The sequence below is a fragment of the Rhinopithecus bieti genome, unplaced genomic scaffold (assembly GCF_001698545.2).
Source record: "Rhinopithecus bieti isolate Rb0 unplaced genomic scaffold, ASM169854v2 scaffold_9667, whole genome shotgun sequence".
NCBI lineage: Eukaryota > Metazoa > Chordata > Mammalia > Primates > Cercopithecidae > Rhinopithecus > Rhinopithecus bieti.
Genome location: NW_016806207.1, coordinates 415,318 through 442,009, shown reverse-complemented (window position 1 = coordinate 442,009; position 26,692 = coordinate 415,318). Strand labels below are relative to the sequence as shown.

General features: G+C 42.2%; 1 protein-coding gene across 4 annotated transcripts in view; it reads left to right on the top strand.

Moving 5' to 3' along the window:
* Nucleotides 1-26,692, top strand: part of PRCP (prolylcarboxypeptidase) — an 81,572-nt gene continuing 54,880 nt past the window's right edge. Inside the window, exon 1 of one of the 4 annotated variants that reach the window (XM_017875204.1) lies at nucleotides 1-79. Coding sequence is in view for 2 of the 4 variants with exons in the window: in XM_017875202.1 (XP_017730691.1) it covers nucleotides 1,254-1,421 (168 nt within the window). In the remaining 2 variants the exon portion in view is untranslated. Of the gene's footprint in view, nucleotides 80-126; nucleotides 199-1,059; nucleotides 1,422-1,539; nucleotides 1,560-26,692 lie in introns of those variants that run through there. The other 3 variants (XM_017875203.1, XM_017875202.1, XM_017875205.1) reach the window with 3 other exon arrangements.

Below are 26,692 nucleotides of genomic sequence, written 5' to 3'. Positions count from 1 at the left end.
AAGAAGGCGCCGCAGAGGGTGGTGCTTAGCCAAGAAATCCTACAAGCTTGTGGGAACGACCATTTTCGTCAAACTGCGGGTAGAGTCGGTGGATCAGTAGTACAGTCCGTAAAGTTGGTTTTGGCGGCGCTGAGCCTCATGGGCGTAGGGATCCCGGGAAAGTGTGGAGCAAGCCTGCGCGCCCTCGGGTCTGGCGGGGTAACTGAAAGAGGGAATGGAAGCCGGATGAAGAGGGTTGAGGGAGCTTTGGAAGCCAGACCCGGCGCTGTCCTAGGGGCTAGCACTACCGAGGGGCGGAGGGGGGAAGGGGGCTTTGGCAGGAGGCAGGAGGGAGGTGGAGCGCGGAGTGGGTTTTCGGGTGCCGGCGAAGAAAGGGGGCGTTACTTGAAAGAAAGGACCGGGACTTGGCGGGATTTAGGGACGATGTGGACCCGGGGCGATCTCTGTAATTGATGGGTTGTGCAAGCAACACAGTTTTGGGGTTACCAAAGAACGGAGTATCATAGGGAGTGGTTAGGCTCCATGATGGAGGTGGGTGCAAGGAGCATAGTCTTTGGAGATGGACCCAGCGGTCTGCGACGACGTGCTCCGCTTACTACTGAGTGATCTAGTGCAAGTTCCCGCACCTCTCTGAGCGTCCGTTTCCACATCTGTAGATGGAAATAACAATCAAATACGATGCACAAGATTGCTGTGACGATTGAGTTAGAGGAGATGATGCCTGTGCCTCCCTGCCTCCTGATATACTGGCCTGTAGTGAACCTTCAATAAATTGTCATGGAAGCTGTTATTGCCTTTATGTGGGATTTGCGGAGGGCAGGAGGTGTAGCAATGGAATTGAGGCAGCCAGGGCAGAGTTTGGCGGTGATTATAATGGTGGGGATATAGGGTGACCTGAAGGACAGGTGGGCTTCGGGGGCGCTATAGATAAAGCATGGGCTACAGCGATGAGGTAGGAAGAGGCCCTAGCATGATAAAGGCCGACTTGGGATGTGACCGCAATGACGGTGAGTGCTAAGAAGCAGACGGCACGAGATGAAAGTGGAGTGGAGGCGGTGCCCTCGGGGATGGGGGCGGAGTGGCTGTGGTGACCTGGTTTGGGAGGTGTCTGAGGAGCTGGCTGGCTTTGGGTTTCCCCCGGGAGGAGCCGTTTTGCGGCAGGCGGAGCTGTAGGCTGGGCAGGGCTTAGCCTATGCGCTGCTGCTGGCCTCCTTTTCGCCCTCCCACCCGCACTGCAGCCGCCAGCCTGAGCTATGGGCCCCCGAGCCTTCTTGCTCCTGCTTCTGTCTTTTCTGGCGCCCTGGGCCACCAAGGCCCTGCGGCCGTCCTTAAGGGCCCTCGGCAGCCTACACTTGCCAACAAACCCCACATCCCTCCCGGCTGTAGCCAAGAACTATTCGGTTCTCTACTTCCAACAGAAGGTAAGGGGGAGTGGGGGCTTCGCCTTCCCCGGCCCAACCGCCGGGAACCCTCAGAGCCCGGGCAACGGAGCCTACCTCGAAATTCACACCCCTTGATGCCTGGAATCTCTTCGGTCTTTGGCTCATGTCTTCCAGAAGGTGGTCTCAAATCCCAGTTTTGTTGAATTTTTCTCCTCCCATTACCAATAATTTGGTAGTAGTTCTGGCTCCGTACTCTTGATTCAGGCTGTTCTGCAATTGGACACGGCCGTCACTTCAACTCCGCCTGCTCCCATAGGGTGCCCCAATCCGAACTCCCTTGATCTTCCCTCAAATTCAAATTATTAAATGCCAGCTCTGCACCTAGTCTGCGGTGATAGTCATCCTTTGCCCCAAGGCTGCCCTAAATACAAATTCTAGTATCTTTACCTATTAGATAATATTGGATAGTTATCCATCCTAAAAACCAGCCTCTCATAAGAGGTCAGCTCAGAGCTGATTTTGTAGCCCTATTATTAAGAATTGTTGAAATCGCTATTCCCCATAAGACTGAACGTGTGTAGCCTATGGTTGTAAAAGGAGTTGTAGGAGCTTGTGGTGGGGGTGGGGATTAGCCTTTCTATGCTTTGTAACGTGATTTTAGAGGTTTTTAGGCTTAATGCCTTTGTGCTTGGCTGCAGCATGAGGCATTCCCCCACAGGTCTTGATGGAAAAGTACATCCTCTGTGAAATGACGAGGAATCCTTACAGTTCAGCATTTCTGAAAGCCTGTGTAAAAATAGGAAAAGATTTGGAAAGGGTTGGGATTAGAAAGAGTGCAAGGGTCTGAAGCTTGGCTTTAGGGGTCAGGTAGAACCAGATTCCACCCTGCTAGCTCTATGACCTTGGGCAGGTTACAGTACTTCTCTGAGCCTAGTTCCTTGATCTCTTGGGGTTTGTGGTGATGGTTAAGTGAGAGCAGATAACGTGTTCCTAGCAGAGTATCTGGCCTCAAGTAGGCACTCATATAATATGTGGTTATAGACCTACGTGAAATTTTGTTGTTGTTGATTGTGTAGAGACGAGGCTCACTATGTTGCCCAGGCTAGTCTTAAACTTGTGGACTCAACAATCCTTCTGCATCAGCCTCCCAAAGTGTTGGGATTACAGGCTTGAGCCACTGAGCCCAGCCCTTATATGAATTTTGAATGGGAATTTGTGGTAGAGGGATGTCATAGACTTCCAGAATAACTTAGAAATAATTTTAAAAATTTTTTTATTTTTAAAAATAGAGATGGAGTTTTGCCATGTTGCCTAGGCTGGTCTTGAACTCCTGGGCTCAAGCGATGTCCCAAAGGCCTGGGATTGCAGGCATGTGCCACTGTGTGCAGCCAAGAAACAATTTTTAACCCAGACATTTGAGTTCAAGTTTATGAGGAAGATAAAACATTTTAATTTTACCAGGGATACCAGGAAATAGTCTTTTTTCTCAGGCAACTCCCTTAAATTAATTCTCTGGGCATGATTCCCTCATTTGTAAATTGGGAGGGTTGGGACAAAGACCAATGTGTTTCACACTTTACTGAGGAAAATTAAGGGCTCTTTGGGGAGCTGTTTCAGAGGGAAAGTGGATGAAGGCTGAAGCGGAGGCCAAATTAGGTGTTCCAATACCCCCCTCTTGGATCTCTTTTGGCTTTTATCTGTTTTATATGCTGGGATTTTATATACAACTATTTGCAGAGCTCAACTGCTAAAGTAAAATGGGGAGAGGACTATTGGAATGGAAGATCTCTAAAATCCCATTGGGATTGGTGAAAAAGAGAACTATCAGCAGAAAAGGAGAGAGTGAAAGAGTGAAAGGGTGGAAGGGAACAAATTATTTGTTAGTACCTTAGTTCCTACTTTATGTTCCTTTATTGTAGATTCCTTTCTTGGCCACCACACTCCTTAGAAATACAATTCAAACACCTTGGCATGGGAATCCATTGTTCCTTACTATGAAACCCTAGCTGGTCGTTCCAACTTTATATTCTGCCATAATCCCCCATCCCAGCTCCCACTTTTAGCAACCTAACAGACTCAAGTGACTTTTACTGTGTCAGAAATTCTGTTTGGAATAACATCCCTCTTATCCACTATTTAAACTCATACTTCTATTCCTGCAGAAATGTCACCTCTTCTGTGAATCTGACTATTTTAAGGCAATTTAGTTGATCTTTTTTCATCCTGCTCATTTCTATATTGTAGGTGTCCCTCTAGATAGTTAGTACTCTACAATACCTAGAAGAGCCTATAAAAAAGTATAAAGCACAAAATAGCTGTTGAGAGAGTGAATGCATGATTATCCAAAAAGAACCTAAACAAAGGCTACCATCATTTAATTGTCACAAATCATTTTTTATTTTTTTTTTATCTTTTACTTTAGTTCTTTATTAATTATTTTTTCCTCCTTTTTCAAAGTCTTCAAATATTGATTTAGGTAGGAATATTTGATTTCTTTTACCTGACATAACTGAATTAGGAGACCAGAGAAAGGATAGTACATCACTTGGGCACATCAAGGCTCTGGGTACATGTGTAGTATGTGTGGTATCAGTGTCATAAAGGGCTCTCTGGAATGTGTGGCTTGTGGTTACAATGTTGCATGCTTATTATCTTGTACCTCCCACCTGAGCCCCTCAGGCTAGAATGTGAGTCCCGAATCACACATTTTAGTGTGTGATATAGTCAAGAGGGAGAATGGGTCCTTGTCAGGCCATCTTTTTTTCTCAGTGGTAAAATTGGGAGCAATATCTATTATATTGTCAGGGTGTGTGTCTGTGTGTTTCTCTCTCTACAAGAGAGATTTTTATTAAGGAATTGGCTCATGCAATTGTGGAGGCTTAGTAAGTCCAAAATCTTCAGGGAAGGTTGGTAGGCTGGAAACCCAGGGGAGAGTTGCAGTTTGGATGCACAGGCATTCTGCTGGCAGAATTTCTTCTTGCTTAGGGGAAGTCAGTCTTTTTTTTTTTTGAGTTGGAGTTTAGCTCTGTTGCCCAGGCTGGGGTGCAGTGGCGAGATCTCGGCTCACTGCAGCCTCTGCCTCCCGGGTTCAAGCAATTCTCCTGCCTTAGCCTCCCGAGTAGCTAGGATTACAGGTGCTTGCCACCACGCCTGGCTAATTTTTGCAGTTTTAAAAATACAGACAGGGTTTTACCATGTTGGCCAGGCTGTTCTTGACCCCCTGACCTCAAGTGATCCACCTGCCTCAGCCTCCCAAAGTCAGGGGAAGTCAAACTTTGTTCTATTAAAGCCTTAAACTGATTAGATAAGGCCCACCCAAATTATGGAGGGTAAAGTCCATTGATTTAAAGTCCACTGATTTAAATGTTAATCTCATCCAAAAAATACCTTCACAAAAACATCTAGAGTGATGGTTGACCAAATAGCCGGGCACCATGGCCTATAAAGTTGGCATGTAAAATTAATCATCACATCCACCAAAGTTGTTGTCAGAGTTCAGTGTGGTAACCCATGAAAGCCACATGGATGGTGCATAGAACATGGTAGGAATTTAGGCCGGGCGCGGTGGCTCAAGCCTGTAATCCCAGTATTTTGGGAGGCCGAGACGGGCGGATCATGAGGTCAGGAGATCGAGACCATCCTGGCTAACACGGTGAAACCCTGTCTCTACTAAAAAATACAAAAAACTAGCCGGGCGTGGTGGTGGGTGCCTGTAGTCCTAGCTACTTGGGAGGCTGAGGCAGGAGAATGGCGTGAACCCGGGAGGCGGAGCTTGCAGCGGAGCTTGCAGTGAGCTGAGATCCAGCCACTGCACTCCAGCCTGGGCGACAGAGCAAGATTCCGTCTCAAAAAAAAAAAAAAAAAAGAACATGGTAGGAATTTAAACAACTTAATGGAACAAATGCTAGTTCCTTTACAACTGTGTCCTGAAAATTCACTCTCATCCAAATGCATGACAATAGTGGTAAAGGCTCTTCTGAAAACTGAGTACCCCACCATTCCTATTTAACTGCTGATCATTGTTTCTGTTAGAAGTCTGTGTTTTGGCCCAGCATTGAGCTCATGGTCACTGACTCCTGCAGCTCCTTCCTCATCTGCTATGAGGGGATCACATCAGTGGGCTAAGCTATTTAAATTTACATACGTCCTTTATAATTCTGCTTTCAATTCCTGTTCTAGGTTCCCCTTTCCCACTTTTGTCACAGTGGCCCTGATGTCTAGTAAAATGTTATGTCTAGCTATGTTAGGCACCTTGGAAGGCCATGTTGATAAAGATCTTGTTCCTCCTTCTTTAAATTTTTCTTCCCGTTTCTCCTCTTCTTGTCTGTTCATCTACTGATGGCCTTCCCCTTAGGCCTGGAGTATCCTGTCGGAAATATTATGTGAATTCAGAACCGATTTATGTGTTTGGTGATACAGAATCATTTTAGAAGGGGCCTTAGTGAATATGTAGCCTCCCCCTTAGATATGATGGATTGACCTTGATCTAAATTATAGAGCGTCAGAAACTTGATAGAGCTTGAATAGGAGGGTGGTTCAAAGCACAGCTTTTAGTGTTGGGTGTGGTGGCTCACCCCTGAAATCCTAGCATTTTGAGAGGCCGGGAGGATCACATGAGGCCAGGAGCTAGCGACCAGGTTGGGCAACATAGTGAGACCCTATCTCTACAAAAAAATAAAAAACAACAACAAAACCCAAAGCATATCATTTAGAGGCAAACAGGTTTGAGAACAAGTTCTGTTTCTGCCACTACCTGAGTAAGTTACTCAGAGGCAGCTCCTATTTTCATAATCAGCAAAATGGAGATAATTATATTACCTATCCCATAATTTTGTTGTAAAAAGAGGTGGTATGTGTAAAGTGCTTATTTAGCACAGTGCATAACACTTAGTAAACTATAAATGATAAACATTTTTATTTTGCCGTTTCCTAATGTACATGGTTTTAATTAACCCCTTCACTTTTTTTAAATCAATAGGATTACAATAATCAATACTTTAACAGACTTGTGGCCTAGGAATTAACCTTTTTTCTTGCTTGAAATCATTCTTTTCACACAAAATTCTGTACATAAAAGAAGCATATGAAACTATTTCTATTTTCTTTCTATGCTATTTTAAGTGTTGATAAAGTGTTGGGGGGAAATAATGAATTTACCCTTTTAGGTTTTTGGAAGTAGCTGCTTCTCTTGATAATAATAGTAAATCTAACACTGTCTTTCTGATAGCTGAGTTTTAAATTTCTTGCTAACTAATGCTAAAATTTAATTTCAGTAAAAATTAACTTTAAGTTATTCACTGTCTTGTTTATATTCCTCTGTCAGCACATTGCAGGGACTTTGTGCTTTAGAGAATTTAGACTTTTAAAACATTTTCAAAGTTTGGGTTCTAGGATCAACCCTGCCAGTAATTCACATCATACTCTTGGGCAAGTTGCTTAACCCTCTAGATCTCATTGTACTAATTTGTAAGCTAAATGGATTGGATCTGCTAATCTCTGATATACCTAGTATTCTGTTCACTGAGTGCCTCCTGTTTATTGGGCACTGCATGAGGAGCAGTGGCAATGCAGGTACAAGTTTTGTTTTTTGCCAGAACATTAATTGTCTTTGGTGAATTGGACCTAAACAACTTTACTGTCTTGACTTTGAAGAAGACACAGACCCATAACATATAAAGTGTTTTTAAATTAAAAAGTAGTCACCTCTTCAATTGATACAATATTTATAACATTGCATAGTTGATCTATTTTATAATATAATAGAACATTGTGTTTATGATTTTGAAGTTTGCTTGGTTGTGGGTCTATTGGAGAAGAAAGGAGCATCATAGGTAAGGAGAATACCTTGATGGTAGATCTTGTTTGTCTTCGTTCCTAGTGCTTTGGATGGTACTTCTTTTTACTTTTTTTATGTGGTTCTGACAGAATATGGTACTTCTTAATAAAGATATTATGAATTGAAAAAATTGACTGTAAATTAAAATGAATAAGGAGTAAGAGATGAAAGTAAAATGACATATGTAGTGTAAATGTGTCTAATGCATTATTAATGATAATAATTTACTACAATTTATTGAATTGTACCCTAAATATTATCCTAAGTACTTAATAGACATTCACTTATTTAATCCCTATTACTGTTCTGTGAGGTAGATGCTATTATTCCATTTTGTAGGCAAGAGAACGATCCTTTTTGTTTGTTTGTTTTTAGACAGGATCTTGCTCTGTCACTCAGGATGGAGTATAGCCATGTGATCATAGCTCACTACAGCCTTGAACTTCTGAGCTCAAGTGATCCTTCCACCTCAGCATCCTGGGTAGCTGGGACTACAGGTGTACACCGCAATGCCTGGCTAATTTTTGAATCTTTTTGTAGAGATGGGATCTCGTTATGTTGCCCAGGCTGGTCTTGAACTCTTGTTCTCAAGCTGTCCTCCTAGCTTGGTGTCCCAAAGTGCTAGGATTACAGGCATGTGCCGTCAAACTCGGTGAGCAAGAGAACTATCATATAGAGAGGTTAAATTATTTTACTGAGCTATACTGCTTATCTGTACCATTTTGTTTTTCTGAAATTAAACTGATGAATTTCTAGTTCTGAAATGAATGCCATTACCTTGCTTGCATTATCCAGGATAGGTTAGGTTTTGCTGCTATAGTAAAATGTATGAATTTCGGTCACTTAACCTAACAAAGTATATGACCCTTACTGTCATCAACTTCCAATTGAATGAGCAGGGGGCTGTGCTCCTGCTTTCACTCAGGGACTAAGTGGTTGTTCGGGGTTTCCTTTTTAGCATATGCTTTCATGAACACTTAACAGTGGAAAAAGAACATGGAAGATCTTATATAAATGCTCCAAAATGGAAATTAAATTACTTATGTCACTTCTCACAATTCCTTGGCTAGAACTGGTTAAATGACTGTACCCAATCACAGGATAAGGAGACAAAAAGTCTTGGCTTTGTAGTGCCTAGACAGACAGGACTAATGACTACCATACTCAAATCAGTCACTTACCCACCCACCCACCCACCTACCTACCTACCTACCTACCTACCTACTCAGTGCTGATCCAGTATCTTTTCTATGTCAGGCACTGGGCTAGGTCCTGGCCAGGCAGAGATGACTGTATCCTGAAGGAGCTCAAATTGTACCTGTTGACCATTCCAATTGCATATACTCCAACTTATATCTAGCACTGAAGATTTTGTAATGTCTTGGCATTCATCTGACTCCAACACACAGATTGCTTTAAGAAATAGCCCCGAAGTGAGGTGAATTTTTAAAATGTTTTCTTGCTTAACTTGTCATCATTATAATAGTTTACTGACCTGTTGTGTATATACATTAAAGCACATGATAAAAGGAACTTATTTATTAATACCATCATTCAGTAATTAAAATAATTATTTTGCCTATCTTTATTATAATAAAAGAAACAAAATTGATTTAGAGATTTTTGTAATCTTAAGTGTGCTTTGGTAAGTGTGCCGATCCAGTATCTTTTCTATGTCAGGCACTGGGCTAGGTCCTGGCCAGGCAGAGATGACTATATCCTGAAGGAGCTCAAATTGTACTTGTTGACCATTGCAATTGCATATACTCAAACTTATATCTAGCACTGAAAATTTTGGTAAGTGTTGAGTAATTGTTAATTAAAAAGAATAATTCTATGTTGAAAATTTTTATTATGTATTTAAAATCTGTTTAAAATATGTATGTAATTGGATAATTTATAATTATAATTTTGTAAAATATTTTTTCTTTCTGGTTCATAATTTAAAAAATCCTAGGTATTGTTTATGAGTAGCGAATGAATGAACATTTATTGATTATCTACTCTGAGCTCAATATTATGCTAAACTCTTTTACATCTTTTAAAATTATTATTAATATAATCGCTTTTGAAATAGATGGTTTAATTGAAGCTCATAGAGGTTTAAGTGTCTTAATCAAGCTATTAAATGACAATATTGTGAGTCACGTTTTTATCTGTTTCTTTCAAGATCTATGATCTTCATTGACATCATGATGCCTCTGTAATCTAAGCAGTAGTAACAAAACTGATGTCTCTGTGTCCACTTATTAGTTCATAGTCAGCCTTTACAGCAATCCTGTGAGGTACATATCCTTACAGAAATATCAAAAGAAGAAACATCCAAAAATATCCCATTTGTAAATATCCTGGTTTTTCAGTCCCAAACTGTAAATAACTTGTGGTATGTCTCTAAAATGGAATATTGTTAGCTCCAAAAATTATGGTCTTAAAGTATTTTGACAATGTGATAAAATGTTTATGCATTAATAATAAATGAAAAAAGCAAAATAATGAATGTTCAATGTGTGTCTAAATTCATTTACCGAATTTTTTATTAGGTGCCTACTATATTCGAAGCATTGGGGAAAGAGCATTCTAGGCATGGGGAAAAACATTCTAGGCACAGGAAATGTCTAGACAGGGAAGATCAAGTGCAAAAACCCTGAGGTAGGTGTGCGCCCGGTGGGAGGAACTGTAGGGAGGACGGTATGTCTGGAGGGACATGCCCAAGGGAGAAAGTAATAGAGGAGCACAGAAAGGAGGTTCAGGGGGCCAGATAATGCGAGGACATCTGGGCCATTGTAAGGAATTTAGCCACAAATCAAAATGAGATGAGAAGCCTTTGGAGCTTTAGGGCCAGAAGAATGACATACTCTGATTAATAAGTCTTAAGAAACACTTTGGCTATTGTGTTGAGAATAGACTATGGAGGGAAAGGGGGAAAACAGAAAGACCAGGTTGTTGCAAAAGTTCAGATTAGAGACGATGGTGGTTTGGATTAGTGTGGTAGCGGTGGAGGCTGAGAAGTGCTCAGATTCTGGATATTTTTGAAGGTGTAGCTGAGGTGTAGTTGATGAAGTAGATGTAGGGTGTGAGATAAAGAGTCGAAGATGACTCCAAGGTTTTTGGCCTGAGCAGTTAAAAGGTTGGAGTTGTCATTTACTACGATGGGGAAGGCTGCAGAAGGAGTAGGTTTGGGGAAGCAAGGAGAAGAGGAACTTGGTTTCAGGAATGATATTGAATCAAGAATTTAGAAAAAAGGTGGGGCAAGTAATACAGATTTGAAGCTGTCAGTATACAGATGATATGTAAAACCATGAGATTGAAGAGAGCAACAAAGGAGTTAGTGAAGATGGTCTTTTCTTTTAAAGGTGATCTTCTCAACACTGCATATTTAGAAGTCAGGGAAATGGGGAACCAGTTAAGGAGACTGAGAAGGAACAGTTGGAGGAGGAAAACCAGGAGGCTGTGATACCCTGATTACTTAATGAAGAAAGCATTTCAATAAGAAGGTAACCAATAGTGCCTAAATAAATGACTGGGAATTGGCCACTTGATTTAGCAATGTGGAGGGAGGTTATGGTGACCTTGACAGCAATTTCCTTGGAGGGTAGGTGGAGGCGAAAGCCTCATTGGAGTGCATGCAAGAGAGAGTGGGAGAAGCTGTATTGAGACCACGGGTGTGGTAATCTTTTGAGGAATTTTGCTGCGAAGGGGAGCAGAAATATGGTGCGGCAGATGGAGGGGAAGAGGGTTCCCATTTTTAAGATGGGAGAAATAATGGAATGTATACTAAGGGAAATGAGCTGCGAGAGTGAGAAAGTGATGGAACAAGAAAGAAATAGAAATGCTAGTGGGAGATCTTAGGCGAGAGGAAATGGGATCTAGTTGAAAAAACAAGAGCATGAACAGTTTGACCATAGTCAAACTGGGTTAGGCACATCATATATGCACAGATGAAGGTAAGAAAGTGGTATGGTAGTGAGAGCTTGTGTGCTGTCTTTCAGAATGCTTCTCTTTTCCCAGTGAAATAAGATGGAAGGTCATCAGCTGAGAATGAGAAAGGGAGAGGACAAAAATGCTCCTCTAGCAGAGAAGGAAAGTAAATGCACTAGAGACATATGGTTTGATTGCAGGGCAGCTTTTGTAACTTTGTAAGGCCATTTGATGTAACTGTCATGTAAGTTAGTAAGGCCATTTGATGTGGCTGTATGTTTCTCTAGCTACATTCAGTTTCTTGGGTGTGGTTGTGGAGTTGGTGAATTTCACTTTTGCCAAGTGGAGAACAAGGTGAGAGAGGCCTGGATAGTGAGAACTGCATGCAAGGGAGTGATTAAAGCCCCTTGTTGCAGCCCCTGTTACTGCCTCCCCTGACAGCTAGAAGAGTAAACCAGTTGGTCCTCCTAGCTTCCTGCAGTTCCCCCTCCAGTACAGCTCCCATGGGTTGTCACATAAATCACCTCTCCCTCCAGTTAAATCACTGTTCTGTTCAGAAACTGCAACAACTCTTTATTGTTTGCTTTATTAAGAACAAAATCCTGTAGCATTTAAGGCCTTGCAATCTATGGCCCTAACTGCCTTTCCATTTTGCTAATCTATTCACCACATATGCCCATTTCTTTCCTGTCTATGAGTTAATCCACATTGTTCCCTTTGCCTGGAATCTCTCTCTCCCATGGGTCTTACCTCTTTTATCAATCCCATTCCGTTTTTTAACCCCTGCCTCTAACACTGCCTCCTTCAGGAGCTGTTTTTTTTTTTCTTCTGCTTCTGCTGCTCCTGCTGCTGCATCGTCTTTGGCTGCTCCTGCAGCTTCCTCTGCTGCTTCTGCCTCTGCTTCTGCCTCTGCCTCCTCCAGGAGCTGGCGTCATCCTCCTCCTCTTCCTCCTCCTCCTCCTTCTTCTTCTCACTTCCTCTTCTTTCTTTCTCTTCCTCCCCCTCCTTCCTCCTTCCCTCTTCCTCCTCCTTCTTCCTCTTTTTTTTTTTTTTTTGAGACAGAGTCTTGCTCTGTCACCCAGGCTGCAGTGCAGTGGTGTGATCGTAGCTCATTGCAGACTTGGCCTCAAACTCCTGGGCGCAGGTGAACCTCCTGCCTCAGGCTCTTGAGTAGCTGAGACTAAAGGCATGTGCCACCATGCCTGGCTATTTTTTTTTTTTTTTTTTGAAAGAAATGGGGTCTTGCTCTGTTGCCCAGGCTGGTCTTGAACTTCTGGCCTCAAGTGAGCTTTCCATCTCCACCTCACAAAGTGTTGGGATTACAGGTGGGAGTCACTGCATCCAGCCCGTTTTTAAATCTCCTGGACAGTGTGTGATTGGTCAAATCTTTTTTTATACTTTTATGGCACATGTCTTATTCTAGCCTGTGTTATATATAATCTTTTATACTCCTCTCTTATTCTACATTTAAAGCAGGAATCCTGTCTTGTAAACATCCATACTTCTCCATAGCACATGTGACATTGTTTTTCCTAGAGTATTGTTTTCACAAATCTGATGAATCTCTATCTTTCCCCCTCCTTCTCTCCCATTTTTCTACGCACTGAGGTAAGGAAGGTATGTGTATATGGAGGAGGGGAAGGGTAAGGAAACTTGAATCCTAGCTGTCTCACATCCTTTGGAGAGCACGATAGAATGTCAGATAAAGACACCCCTACCTGTTTTAATTTTCTTATTTTGGTGATCTGGAAGCTGTGGCTAGAAGTTTGTGCTTTTCCTTCTTCCAACATGTATACAGAGAAAGGATTAAGGGAGGGAATGCTGCCTATCTTGCTTTTTCTTTGTTTTGTGTATGGGTGAGGGCTGGGATGAAGAATGAACACAATGAGAAAAATGTTCCTTACAGGCCACTTTTGTGGTAATTGTGTACCACCTGTATTTATTATTAGAGTGTTACAGTAAGCTTTTTATGATTTTGGTTTTTTATTTGCAAATGGAAGCCACTTAACTGTGTCTATTTATAAATCCTTACTTTCTATGGCATACATGTTAGTTCAAGTTGCCCTGTGGTGCTGCAGCTGGAGAGAAGCAGCAGCTGTGTCTCTGTCAAGCCCATGATGCTATCTTCCCTGCTGCTCATGTTGTGGAGATTGCCCATATGGGTTAGGAGAAAACAGATTTGTTAAAGGCAGATTTCCTTGGAAGCTTTCTCTGAGCAGCCCTGCAATTTGGTTGTATGATATGTATGGGCAGAAAGGTGCAATACTTTTTCTCACCCATCATAAGGGTCATGGTCAACATTCCTATAATAAAATACAGGTTAACAAGAGAAAAGCATAACAAGTTTATTTAAGCAAGTTTTATGTGACATGGGAGTCTTCAGAAATGAAGACCCAAAAAACTCAGGGAAAATCTTCATTTTAGGCTTACGATTGATGAAGAATGGACAGTCCTGTAGAAATGTGATGGAACAAAAAGGGAATGATCCTAGTGATAATAGTCTGAATGGGGAAACTCAGCAAAGTCTATCTGTTCTGATTCTTCTTGGTCTCTTTGTGTGGCATTCTTTCTCCCTGTATGTAGTGTCAGACCCCTTTCAGAATAAAGGTCCTAAGATCAGCTATGAGACAAGGTAGGTCAGATAATTTCTTTTTAGCCAGCTCCTACACAGAAAGGAAGGGGAAGGTTAAATTTCATTTTTCTGGGCTTCATGACTGGCTTTCGGGAGGAAGGGTCCTAGTTTCTATTACCTGCCTTGGTGGAGAAAGAGGAGCAGGAGAGAGAAAGACAGAAGAGGGCCAGAAGGAGACTTCGCTTCTGAGACTCTTCCAGTGTTCTTCAGTTCAAAGTACTCCCAAGGAACAATACTTTGATAACAATGAAGTATCACCCTATGATAGTTGACATCATATCAATACTTTGGGGTATTGTTTTCTGAGCCCCAACAGATAACAGTGAAGTATTACTCTATGATAGTTGATATAACAGTTACACAGTAAAACAGCACAGTCATACATTCATTTAAAAATGTTTGTTGAACTCTTCCTTTGTGCCATACTCCGAGTTAATAGCTAGGGATAAATGGAAAGCAAACATAGGCCTCATGCAACTTACAGTTTACTGAGAAAGAAGATAGTCATAAGTAATTATAAGTGTGATGTATGCTTTAAGAAAGTACGAGATGTCTATAATGAGGTCCTAAGTCTGGAGTATTAGGGAATCCAGTAGATGGCAATGATGTTAAAGGAGAGACCAGAAAGATAATTAGGAGTGAGCTAGAAGAAGGGAGATGATAAAGATTTCTGTCAAGGTAGAAGGTATATCATGTACAAGATCCTAAGGTAGGAAAGACCAGGCTGTGTTGGAGGAACTGAAAAGAGATCAGTAAGACTGAGATGGGGGCATCAAAGATGATGACCTTGGAGGTGGGCTTCCAACACTGTGAGGTCAGTATTGTCATTATTTCCATTTGCATATACACGGTGTGGATATTCCTTCTTTGTAGCTTTCATTGACTTTAAGAGCATAGCTTGGTGTTGAGATGCTGTGGGATAGAACACAGTTGATCAGAGTATGGTTGTTTTGTATTCATCTTGTGATGGCACTGAATAAATGCACGTTTATCTTTTACCCTGTGGGGAGTTACTACAGTTTTATAGAGGAAAAAGGGCTCAGAGGCTGAAGTGATTTATGCATGTTTGCATAGCTGATAAGTGATAGAGCCAGGATTTAAACCTGTCTCTGTCAACATCACAGCCCTTGTACTATGTTGCCTCTATATTTCAGAAATAGAAGGTTTTACAGTTCATGGCTTATATTTAATTCATGTAGTTCAACCAAGCGTGGTTCACATCTATAATTATGGCATTTTGAGAGGCTAAAGTAGGAGGATAACTTGAGACCAGGAGTTTGAGACTAGCATGAGGAAGAAAGCAAGACCCTGTCTTTAAAAAAAATACAAAAATTAGCCAGGCATGGTGGTGTGCACCTGTGGTCTCAGCTACTTGGGAGGCTGGGGCAGGAGGATCACTTGAGCCTTGGAGGTCAAGGCTGCAGTGAGCTGATTGCACCACTATACTCCAGCATGGGCGACAGAACAAGACCCTGTCAAAAAATTTAAGAATTAAAAAATTCAGGTAGTTCATGGCTGATTTAGAGATATTAACCCATATTAGACAGTAATAAAGTTGAAGAATAAGCAGAATTTTAATTCTCCTAATACTGGGTTGGATAATTTTGGACAGCAAAAATATAATGGAGATTTAAATTATACAGAACTTTCTTCTGACTTTGACTTTGTGTTACAGAAAGAAGAGGTTTAAATTAATGGGAACTATGTTAGCATCAGAAGGGGACTATGAAAACTTCTAAAATAACACTATGAGTTATTTTGGGTAGCTCCATAAATTCATTGAGTAAAGGATGTTAAGAGACCTCCATTGACCATCACAAAAATGTCCTATTCAAGGGAATAAAGGAGGATGCATCATTGGTGAGGCAAGAGTGAAGTCACTACTATAGAACTTTGTCTCCTGAAGCTTGGTGCTCAGTCCATGAGCAAATTATCCATTTTAAGCTTTCCCAACAGTTTGTGTATAAAATTTGGTTTGGAATAAGTTACAGAGTTTGTGGAAAAGTCTCTAATCCAAGCTGCTGGACTGGTCACTGACATGTATTCATCTTTCACTCTTGGAAGAGTGGAAGGTCCTTGCATGTCCCTCTCTTGCATTCTGCTTTTGAAAGTCTACCAGCTCTTAGATTAGGGAGTCAAATCTAGTTAACTGTACCTAAGCATTTTATTTTCTTTAAAAGCCTGGAGACTGGTCTTATTTTTAGCATGTTGTTTAGAATAAAAATACATCATTCTATTTAATAAAGTATATAATTTAAAAGGATATTAGACTGAAAATTTAAGCTAGTCTCCTTAACCACATTTATGAGAAGACTGGCTGTTTGGACCATGATTGTAGTTGTATTATTCTGTCATCTAAGGGGAAATAAATAGTCCCTTGAGAAGTGGATTTATAATCTTAAGTATATGGAACAATAAAAGTGATGTCACAGATTATTTAAAAAATAAAATATCCAAAGCACTCATGTTATATTTCTGCAATATGTACCATTCCTCATAGCTCAGTTATTTATACAATGATAAATGTATATTTGAAGGGGTGGCCTGCCCCTCCACACCTGTGGGCGTTTCTCATCAGGTGTGGAACGGGAAACTTGAGACAAGAAAGAGACACAGAGACAAAGTATAGAGAAAGAAAAGTCGGCCCCGGGGACTGGCGCTCAGCATACGGAGGACCTGCGCCAGCACCGTTCTCTGAGTTCCCTCAGTATTTATTGATCATTGTCTTTACCATCTCAGAGAGGGGGAAGTGGCAGGACAATTGGGTCATAGTAGGGAGAAGGTCAGCAAGAAGACATGTGAATAAAGATCTCTGTGTCATGAATAAGTTTAAGGAAAAGTGCTGTCCTTTGATGCGCATATGCAAACATCTCCATAAACATTTTCAGTGCATAAAGAGCTGCGTTGCCGCTAGCATATCCCACCTCCCGCCCTAAAGTGTTTTTCTCCTATCTCAGCAAATAGAACATACAATCGGGTTTTACACCAAGACATTCCATTGCCCAGGGATGGGCAGGACACAGATGCCTTCCTCTATCTCAACTGCAAAGAGGCCATCCTTCCTCTTTTGCTAATCCTCCTTAGCACAGACCCTTTACGGGTGTCGGGCTAGGGGATGATCAGGTCTTTCCCTTCCCACGAGGCCGTATTTCAGACTATCACATGGGGAGAAACCTTGGACAATACCTAGCTTCCCTAGGCAGAGGTCCCTGAGGCCTTCCGCAGTGTTTATGTCCCTGGGTACTTGAGATTAGAGAATGGTGATGACTTTTAACAAGCATACTGCCTTCAGGCACTTGTTTAACAAAGCACAGGCTGCACAGCCCTGAATCCATTAAACCTTGATTGGACATAGCACTTGTCTCTTCAAGGACAGGGTTGGGGGTAGGGTTACAGATTAACAGCATGTCAAGGCAGAAGAATTTTTCTTAGTACAGAACGAAATGGAGTCTCTTATGTCTACTTCTTTCAACATAGACAGAGTAACAGTCTGATCTCTCTTTTCCCCACAATATTAAATATATATTACACATGTCACAGCATTGGTGACTGTAACTGAACAGAAAGGAAAAAGAAAAGCATGTCATTTACCGGGCTACATCATATTTGGTGTATAAGAGGTTCTTACTGTCACCAAGACACCACTCTGTTTCTGTTATCTGTTCTAAGATAGCTGCCATTAAAAAAGTAATTTTACTTTGCAAGTCATGGTTTCTTAAGTGACCACTCAGAACAAATTGCTGAAGTTTTATATCATATTTTTTCTTTCACATGATAATATTGGGCACTGATGACATACATTGTTTGAACTGGGAGGTGTGTGCTAGTAATACCTTGCAAAATATATTAGTAATAAATCAAGCCCTTACTTCCTGCAGGCTCTTGCTGGGCACTTGCACACATGTATTATCCAACTAAATCGTTCCAAGACTCCTCTGGTAGGTGTTATTTTTTTCATTCTGCATTTGAGAAAACAAGCCCAAAGCCATGAGCTTGGTTAAGTAGCTAATAAATGGCCAAGATGGCACTGAAAGTCAGATCTGTCTGCAAATTCCCTTCTCTTTCCACTACATCAGAACATTTGTGATCTTCAGAAGGAGAAAAAACAGGGTTTTAAAAGGTGTCCTTGGTATATATTAAATTTTATTAGTGCAAAAGTATGTTGTTTATGTGCTTAAGACTTGATACAACTGGATTTTTTGTAGTTGTTGTTGAGACAGGGTCCCACTGTGTCTCCCAGGTGGGAGTGCAGTGGTGTGATCATGGCCCACTGCAGCCTCGACGTCCCGGGCTCAATCGATTCTCCCATCTCAGCTTCCTGAGTAGTTTGACTCCAGGTATGCTCATCATGCCTGGCTAATTTTTGTATTTTTTTGTAGAGGTGGGGTTTCTACAGGTTGCCCAGTTGGTCTCAAATTCCTGGGCTCAAGTGATCCTCCTATCTCAGCCTCCCAAAGTTCTGGGATTACAGGCCTGAGCCACCGTGCCCAGCACGAATGACATTTTTGATAAGTTTTCCTGATGGCATGTGACTAGCATGTTTGGCCAGCATCATTGTGATTGAATAACCTAATTTAAACCAGGAACTACAACCCAAACAATGGCTGTGATTCAGCAGATAGGAAAGTAAGGAAGTACTTGTTATCGTTTGTCAGTGAATTTATATTTTTATGCAGTTTGAACTGTGGGTCACGCTGCAGACACTGTCCTTTAAAACTGTCGGAAATCTCTGCCTCTTCCTGAGCACTGATGGCCTCTTCCTTTGAGGGAGCAGCTCATACAACAATTTTGGAAAGCAGCGGTGATGACTCCCTTCTCCTTGGCGTTGAGTGGTTCCTTCCTCTTGAACAATTGGCTCTAGATGACAGTGACCAGTGCAGACTAAAACAGGCTGTTGGTTTGCCTTTTTATGTAGTCTAATTTCTAAAAAACAACAATCCTTTAAAAGAGATGGGAATTTATACTTACCAACCACCTTTCTGTGATTTCATTAAGCAACCTTGGGTCACACTTATCTGTGCATCTGAGAGGACTGCAGCAGCACCAAGTCTCATGTTTGCTTACACACATCTAACAAGTGCAGTCAACACTAATTGATGTTGTGAATTTATTTTTACGTGCTTTATTTTTAAATTCCAAACTGACTGACCCCTGCCTCCCAGGATATCTTGAATGCCCATCCCTTGCTTAGCTAGTGTAGGCTTAGACAATGCAAATATATTTTAGGATCAACCTTTAAAAACATCATCAGATAAATAAATCTGCCAGAAAAACTCTAGTATTTATTATTTATTGTGATTTATTATTGACACTGTGTGCCAGACATTATACATTCGTCATCTCATTATTTTGTACACGGTATGTTGAGTTGTGGCTTACATAGTGCTGCTATCTGTCAGCTTGGAATGGTTTGTCTTCCTTTCTCTCCCTAGCAAAATCTTGTTCATCTTTCACTGCTCAGGTCTTGTATCACCTTTTCTTGTTAGGAACTGCTTTGCCTCCCTCCCATGGGCTAGGTAACTGACTACTTTCCTCTTTGTGCCTCTTACTGTATTTTATAGTTACTTCGATGCTGCTACTCTGGATTGCATTGCTTTATTTGTATGTTGGTATCCTGTTGGGACTGTGAGCAGCCTGAGTGCTGGGACTACACCCGTCAGTGTATCTCAGTGTGTGCTTTCATCAGCTTTTCAGACAAATAACTGGCTCAAGCTGAAATTATTCTTCTACCATTAGTACTTGGTTTTGTGAACAGTCTGCCAGTATTGTACTACCAATATGGCATAGACACTGGCCAGTCAGAACAGAAGCTAGTCATGGAGTTGAGGCCTTTTGAAGTACCATGGTTCTTTAGGTCTGGAGATCTAAAAAAGGGTCTGGGGCAGTAGGGCAGAGAGTGTGTGTGTGTGTATGTGTGTGTATGGGGGTGTTGCACAGGTAGTTTTTCTCCAACTTGTATGAAATAGTTCAGTATTTTAATAACTGGCTCAATATCAGCTTTGGTCTTCCCAGGTAGTGAGTGCCTAAAGAATGGGATTCGGCCTGTACTGCTTAGTGTCCCTAATATGGATATCTCAGTGCAACTCAAGTGTCCAAAACAGGTTAAACTTCTACAGCAAATGTTAATGTTATTACATAACACTTCTTTTTAAAACTTCTCCGAATTTTTCACATTACTGTTAATGGTGCAACAGTTGACCCTGGAACAATGTGGGTTTGAACTGCACGTGTCCACTTATACATGTTTCTATTTTTAATACATCTCTTCTGTCTCCCCTTTCATCTCCTCCACTTCGTCTGCCTCTGCCACCCCTGAGACAGCAAGAGCAACCCCCTTCTCTTTCTCCTCCTCCTGTTCAGCCTTCTCAAAGTGAAGATGAGGATAAAGAGCTTTATGATGATCCACTTCCACTTTAATGAATAATAAATATATTTTCTCTTCCTTAAGATTTTCTTAATAACATTTTTACCTAGCTTATTTTATTGTAAGAGTACAGAATATAATACATATACAAAATATGTGTTAATTGACTTTATGTTATCTGTAAGGCTTCTGGTCAATAGTATGCTCTACTAAGTTTTTGGGAGTCAAAGGTTATAGGCAGGTTTTTGACTGTTTGTGGGTTGTGGAGGGTGGGTTGGTGCCCCTAATCACCCCGTTGTTCAAGGGTCAGTTGTACTCTCCTGTTCACATGGGATAGAAAACTTTGGAATTTTCTGGTCCTCTCACCTTCACATCCAAACCAAAATCCAGTCAATCGCCAAGACCTTTCCAAGATTCCTTCCTAGTTTCTGCCCCTTCTTTGCTTTCCCAGGGTTACCAGTTTGTACCATTTAATTCCAGGCTAACTTATTATAATACCCCCTTCAGTCCCTCTGTTCTTTTAGCTTCAGTCCAGGCCAGCTGGCACCATGGTTTTTTTCTTCTCTCCTTTTGTCCAATCCAGGCTTTACAGGGCCCTGCTTAAACCCCACATCTTTAGAGAAACCTTCCTCTGCTGACTCAGCCCATCAGGGGCTGTCCTACCCCCAGGTGCCCTAGTACTTACTGTCTGTAGCACTCATTTGGATGTTAACTGTGCTGTACTTTGTGAGACTGCCTGAACTGTAATTACATCTTCAAATGACATTGAACAGGTGGTTGTCCCTCAAGTAGAGAACACACACTGCCGTTAAGTGAGAATTAAGACCCTCACCGGGGCATAATGGTTCAGGCCACTTAGATTTTTAAGATTTCTTAATAGAAATAATTTCAAATTCTGTAGCTTGGTTGCTGAATAGCACGAATTTTTGTTAAAAGAAAAATTCTGACTATGACCCACTAAATGAATTCCTAACCTACAAATGGATCACAACCTCCATTTTATAAAACCCTGATCTAGACCACAAAGGCCTTAAAAAGAAGAATGTTTCTCTCATAATGGAAGGGTAAGACCTGGAAGCAAAAGCCTTTACTATGAGTATAAAGTATTGCAAGAGAAGCATAAAGTATGCAGGTTTAGAGGAGGGAAAATTGCACGGTGAAAATGACTTCCTATTGTAGGAAGATGATTCTGTTTGTGGGAGAAGGGACTTGGCAGTGGCTTAGCAGTTTATAGATTTTCCCTTGAAAATTAAGTCATTCATTGCAGAGGGTTTTTTGTTTGTTTGTTTTTTGTTTTTTTGTTTGTTTTTGTTTTGCCTCCACAAGGGCAGATGGGAAAAACACGCATTTCCTCCTCTCTAGTTTTCCTTAGGCTTTTATTTATTCACCATTTTGTTTTCCTTCTCAATATTTTTGCTCTTGCCTAATAGCAGGGCTTGGTGAGATTTTCTGATTTGAACTGTGTTTCTAAACACTAAAATGAGCAAAGTGAGGAGGTTCCAAGATGGCCAAATAGGAACAACTCCAGTCTACAGCTCCCAGCATGAGTGATGCAGAAGACGGGTGATTTCTGCATTTCTAACTGAGGTACCAGGTTCATTTCACTGGGGCTTGTCAGACAGTGGGTGCAGCCCATGGAGCAGGTGGGGCATTGCCTTACCCGGGAAGCACAAGGGGTTGGGGAATTCCCTTTCCTAGCCAAGGGAAGCCATGACAGATGGTACCTGGAAAATCGGGACACTCCCACCCTAATACTGGGCTTTTCCAACAGTCTTAGCAAATGGCACACCAGGAGATTATATCCCACGCCTGGCTTGGAGGGTCCCACGCCCACAGAGCCTTGCTCACTGCTAGCACAGCAGTCTGAGATTGAACTGCAAGGTGGCAGCGAGGCAAGGGGAGGGGCGTCCACCATTGCTGGGGCTTGAGTAGGTAAACAAAGCAGCCAGGAAACTCGAACTGGGTGGAGCCCATCGCAGCTCAAGGAGGCCTGCCTGCCTCTGTAGACTCCACCTCTGGGGGCAGGGCATAGCTGAACAAAAGGCAGCAGAAACTTATGCAGACTTAAATGTCCCTGTCTGACAGCTTTGAAGAGAGTAGTGGTTCTCCCAGCATGGAGTTTGAGATCTGAAAACAGACAGACTGCCTCCTCAAGTGGGTCCCTGACCCCCAAGTAGCCTAACTGGGAGACACCTCTCAGTAGGGGCCAATTGACACCTCATACAACTGGGTGCCCCTCTGAGATGAAGCTTCCAGAGGAAGGATCAGGCAGCAACATTTTCCGTTCTGCAATATTTGCTGTACTGCAGCCTCTGCTGGTGATACCCAGGCAAACAGGGTCTGAAGTGGACCTCCAGCAAACAGACCTGCAGCTGAGGGTCCCGACTGTTAGAAGGAAAACTAACAAACAGAAAGGACATCCACACCAAAACCCCATCTGTACTTCACNCCGTGTTAGCCAGGATGGTCTTAATCTCCCGACCTTGTGATCCACCTGCCTCGGCCTCCCAAAGTGCTGGGATTACAGGCGTGAGCCACCACGCCTGGCCAAGAAGACATTTATGCAGCTAACAGACACATTGAAAAATGCTCGTCATCACTGGCTATCAGAGAAATGCAAATCAAAACCACAATGAGATACCATATTACATCAGTTAGAATCACAATCATTAAAAAGTCAGGAAACAACAGGTGCTGGAGAGGATGTGGAGAAATAGGAACACTTTTACACTGTTGGTGGGAAAGTAAACTAGTTCTACCATTTTGGAAGACAGTGTGGCGATTCCTCAAGGATCTGGAACTGGAAATATCATTTGACCCAGCCATCCCATTACTGGGTATATACCCAAAAGATTATAAATCATGCTGCTATAAAGCACAGGCACACGTATGGTTATTGCGGCACTATTCACAATAGCAAAGACTTGGAACCAAACCAAATGTCCATCAATGATAGACTGGATTAAGAAAATGTGGCACATATACACCATGGAATTCTACGTGGCCATAAAAAAGGATGAGTTCATGTCCTTTGTAGGGACATGGATGAAGCTGGAAACCATAATTCTGAGCAAACCATCGCATGGACAGAAAACCAAACACCGCATATTCTCACTCATAGGTGGGAACTGAACAATGAGAACACTTGGACACAGTGTGGGGAACATCACACACCCGGGCCTGTCGTGGGGTGGGGGGAGGGGAAGCGATAGCATTAGGAGATATACCTAATGTAAATGACGAGTTAACAGGTGCAGCACACCAACATGTCTCATGTATACATGTGTAACAAACCTGCATGTTGTGCACACGTGCCCTAGAAGTTAAAGTATAATAATAATAATAATAATAATAAAAGAGCAAAGTGAGATAATATAAAAGAGATTTATCTTTTGTTTAATATTCATCCATTTTGGGATGATCAAAAAAGAACAATTTAAAAATAGGGAGTTCTAGAAGGTACGAGGCTATGGGATGAAAACACCATCACTTGCAAATGGTTATAATTATCTTTTAATTGTAGGCTGCTAACATTATGGTTTTAAAGGGAAGGAATGTCCTGTAGTAAATAGTAGTGGCAGATTATAATTATTACCCCTGAGTCAGTTTCTCTCCAAATGTGCTGTTTGGTTTTCCACTGATTATTTTTTTTCTTAGTGAAATGAGCCTTTGTGGTAAATCTTTTCTCAGTTATATTCTTTGTGGCAATTTTCCCTTGTAGAAGATCCTTTATTTAAAGGCTGTATGAAATTATTTTTATTGCTTAAATCAGGACAGAATTGTATCTGGGGAAAATGGATCATCAAACAGCTTTTTACATTCTTCAGGGTCACATGCCGTATTAGTCTGTTTTCATGCAGCTGATAAAGAACATACCTGAGACTAGGAAGAAAAGGAGGTTTAATTGGACTTACAGTTCCACATGGCTGGGGAGGCCACAGAATCATGGTGGGACGTGAAAGGCACTTCTTACATGGAGGCAGCAAGAGAAAATGGGGAAGAAGCAAAAGTGGAAATCCCTGATAAACCCATCAGATCTCTTGAGACTCATTCACTATCATGGGAATAGCATGGGAAACGACCCCCATGATTCAATTACCTCCCCATGGGTCCCTCCCACAACATGTGGGAATTCTGGGAGATATAGTTCAAGTTGAGATTTGAGTGGGGACACAGCTAAACCATATCCTACCACCCCGACCCCACCAAATTTCATGTCCTCACATTTCAAAAACAATCATGCCTTCATAGCAATCCCCCAAAGTCTTAACTCATTTCAGCATTAACCCAAAAGTCCACAGTCCAAAGTCTCATCTGAGACAAGGCAAGTCCTTTCTGCTTATGAGCCTATAAAATCAAAAGCAAGTTAGTTACTTCCTAGATACAATGTACGTTCAGGTATTGGGTAAATATAGCCATTCCAAATGGGAGTAATTGGCCAAAACAAAGGGGTTACAGGCCCCATGCAAGTCAGAAATCCAGCAAGGTAGTCAAATTTTAAAGATCCAAAATGATCTCCTTTGACTCCAGGTCTCACATCCAGGTCACACTGATGCAAGAGGTGGGTTCCCATGGTCTTGGGCAGCTCCATCCCTGTGGCTTTGCAGGGTCCAGCCTCCCTCCCAGCTGCTTTCAGTGGCTGGCATTGAGTGTCTGTGGCTTTTCCAGGCTCACAGTACAAGCTGTCGGTGGGTCTACCATTATGGGGTCTGGAGGATGTTGGCCCTCATCTCACAGCTCCACTAGGCATTGCCCCAGTAGAGACTCTGTGTTGGAGCTCTGACCCCACATTCCCTTCCAGACTGTCCTAGCAGAGGTTCTCCATGAGGGCTCAACCCCTGCAGCAAACTTTTGCCTGGGCATCCAGGCATTTCCATACGTCTTCTGAAATCTAGACAGAGGTTCCCAAACCTCAATTCTTGACTTCTATGCACCTGCAGGCTCAACACCATGTGGAAGCTGCTAAGGCTTGGGGCTCCCACCCTCTGAAGTCACAGCCTGAGCTCTATGTTGGCCCCTTTAAGCCATGGCTAGAGTGGCTGGGACACGGGGTATCCAGTCCCTAGGCTGCACACAGCATGGAGACCCTGGGCTCAGCCCATGAAACCACTTTTTCCTCCTGGGGCTCCAGGCCTGTGATGGGAGGGGCTGCCCTGCGGTCTCTGACATGGCCTGGAGACATTTTCCCCATGGCCTTGGGGATTAACATCAGGCTCCTTGCTACTTATGCAAATTTCTGCAGTCGGCTTGAATTTCTCCTCAGAAAGTAGGTTTTTCTTTTCTACTGCATCGTCAGGCTGCAAATTTTCTGAACTTTTATGCTGTTTCCCTTTTAAAACGGAATGTTTTAACAGCACCCAAGTCACATTTTGAATGCTTTGCTGCTTAGAAATTTCTTCCGCCAGATACCCTAAATCATCTCTCTCAAGTTCAAAGCCCCACAAATCTCTAGGGCGGGGCAAAATGTCACCAGTCTCTTGCTAAAACATAACAAGAGTCACCTTTGCTTCAGTTCCCAACAAGTTCCTCATCTCCATCTGAGAGTACCTCAGCCTGGACCTTGTTGTTCATATCACTATCAACATTTTTGTCAAAGCCATTGAACAAGTCTCTAGGAGGTTCCAAACTTTTCCACATTTTCCTATCTTATTCTCAGCCCTCCAAACTGTTCCAACCTCTGTCTGTTACCCAATTCCAAAGTTGCTTTCACATTTTCAGATATCCTTTCAGCAATGCCCCACTCTACTCATACCAATTTACTGTATTAGTTGGTTTTCATGCAACTGATTGAGACATACCCGAGACTGGGAAGAAAAAGAAGTTTAATTGGACTTACAGATCTACAGGGCTGGGGGCCCTCAGAATCATGACAGGAGGCGAAAGGCACTTCTTACAAGGTGGTGGCAAGAGAAAATGAGGAAGAAGCAAAAGTGGAAACCCCTGATAAACCTATCAGATCTTGTGAGACTTATTCACTCTCATGAGACTAGCACAGGAAAGACTGGCCCCCATGATTCAATAAGCTCCCCCTGGGTCTCTCCCACGACACATGGGAATTCTGGGAGATACAATTCAAGCTGAGATTTGGGTGGGGACACAGCAAAACCATATTACGTGCCAAATGTAAAAATACACATATGGTTGTAATATGCTGTTATGTGTGTTTTGTTTAATACCACAATATAAAATTGTTGGTTATCAGTCATTGGGAGTATTTTTTCAGCCTTTGCTGTGGTCGGGCTTGTACACATACCACCTTGAATCCTTGCAACCTTGTAAGGAAGTTACTAGTTTTCCCTTTTATAGATGAAGCAACTGAGGTACTGAGATATGAAAGAGTTTTCTGGAAATCACCTAGCTGGAAAGTGGCACAGTCAGCATTTCAACGTGGGACTTCCAGGTTATAGAGCTGGGCTGTTTTCACTGTGCTGAGCCAACCTTCAAAACAGTGACAGCACAGTGTGGTGGTGACTATTCTGGAAGCTGTCATAGAATCAGAGAAGGAGCATTCTCCTTTGGGCTTGGGGTTGTCCTAGAAAACTTTGCAGAAGGGACACACT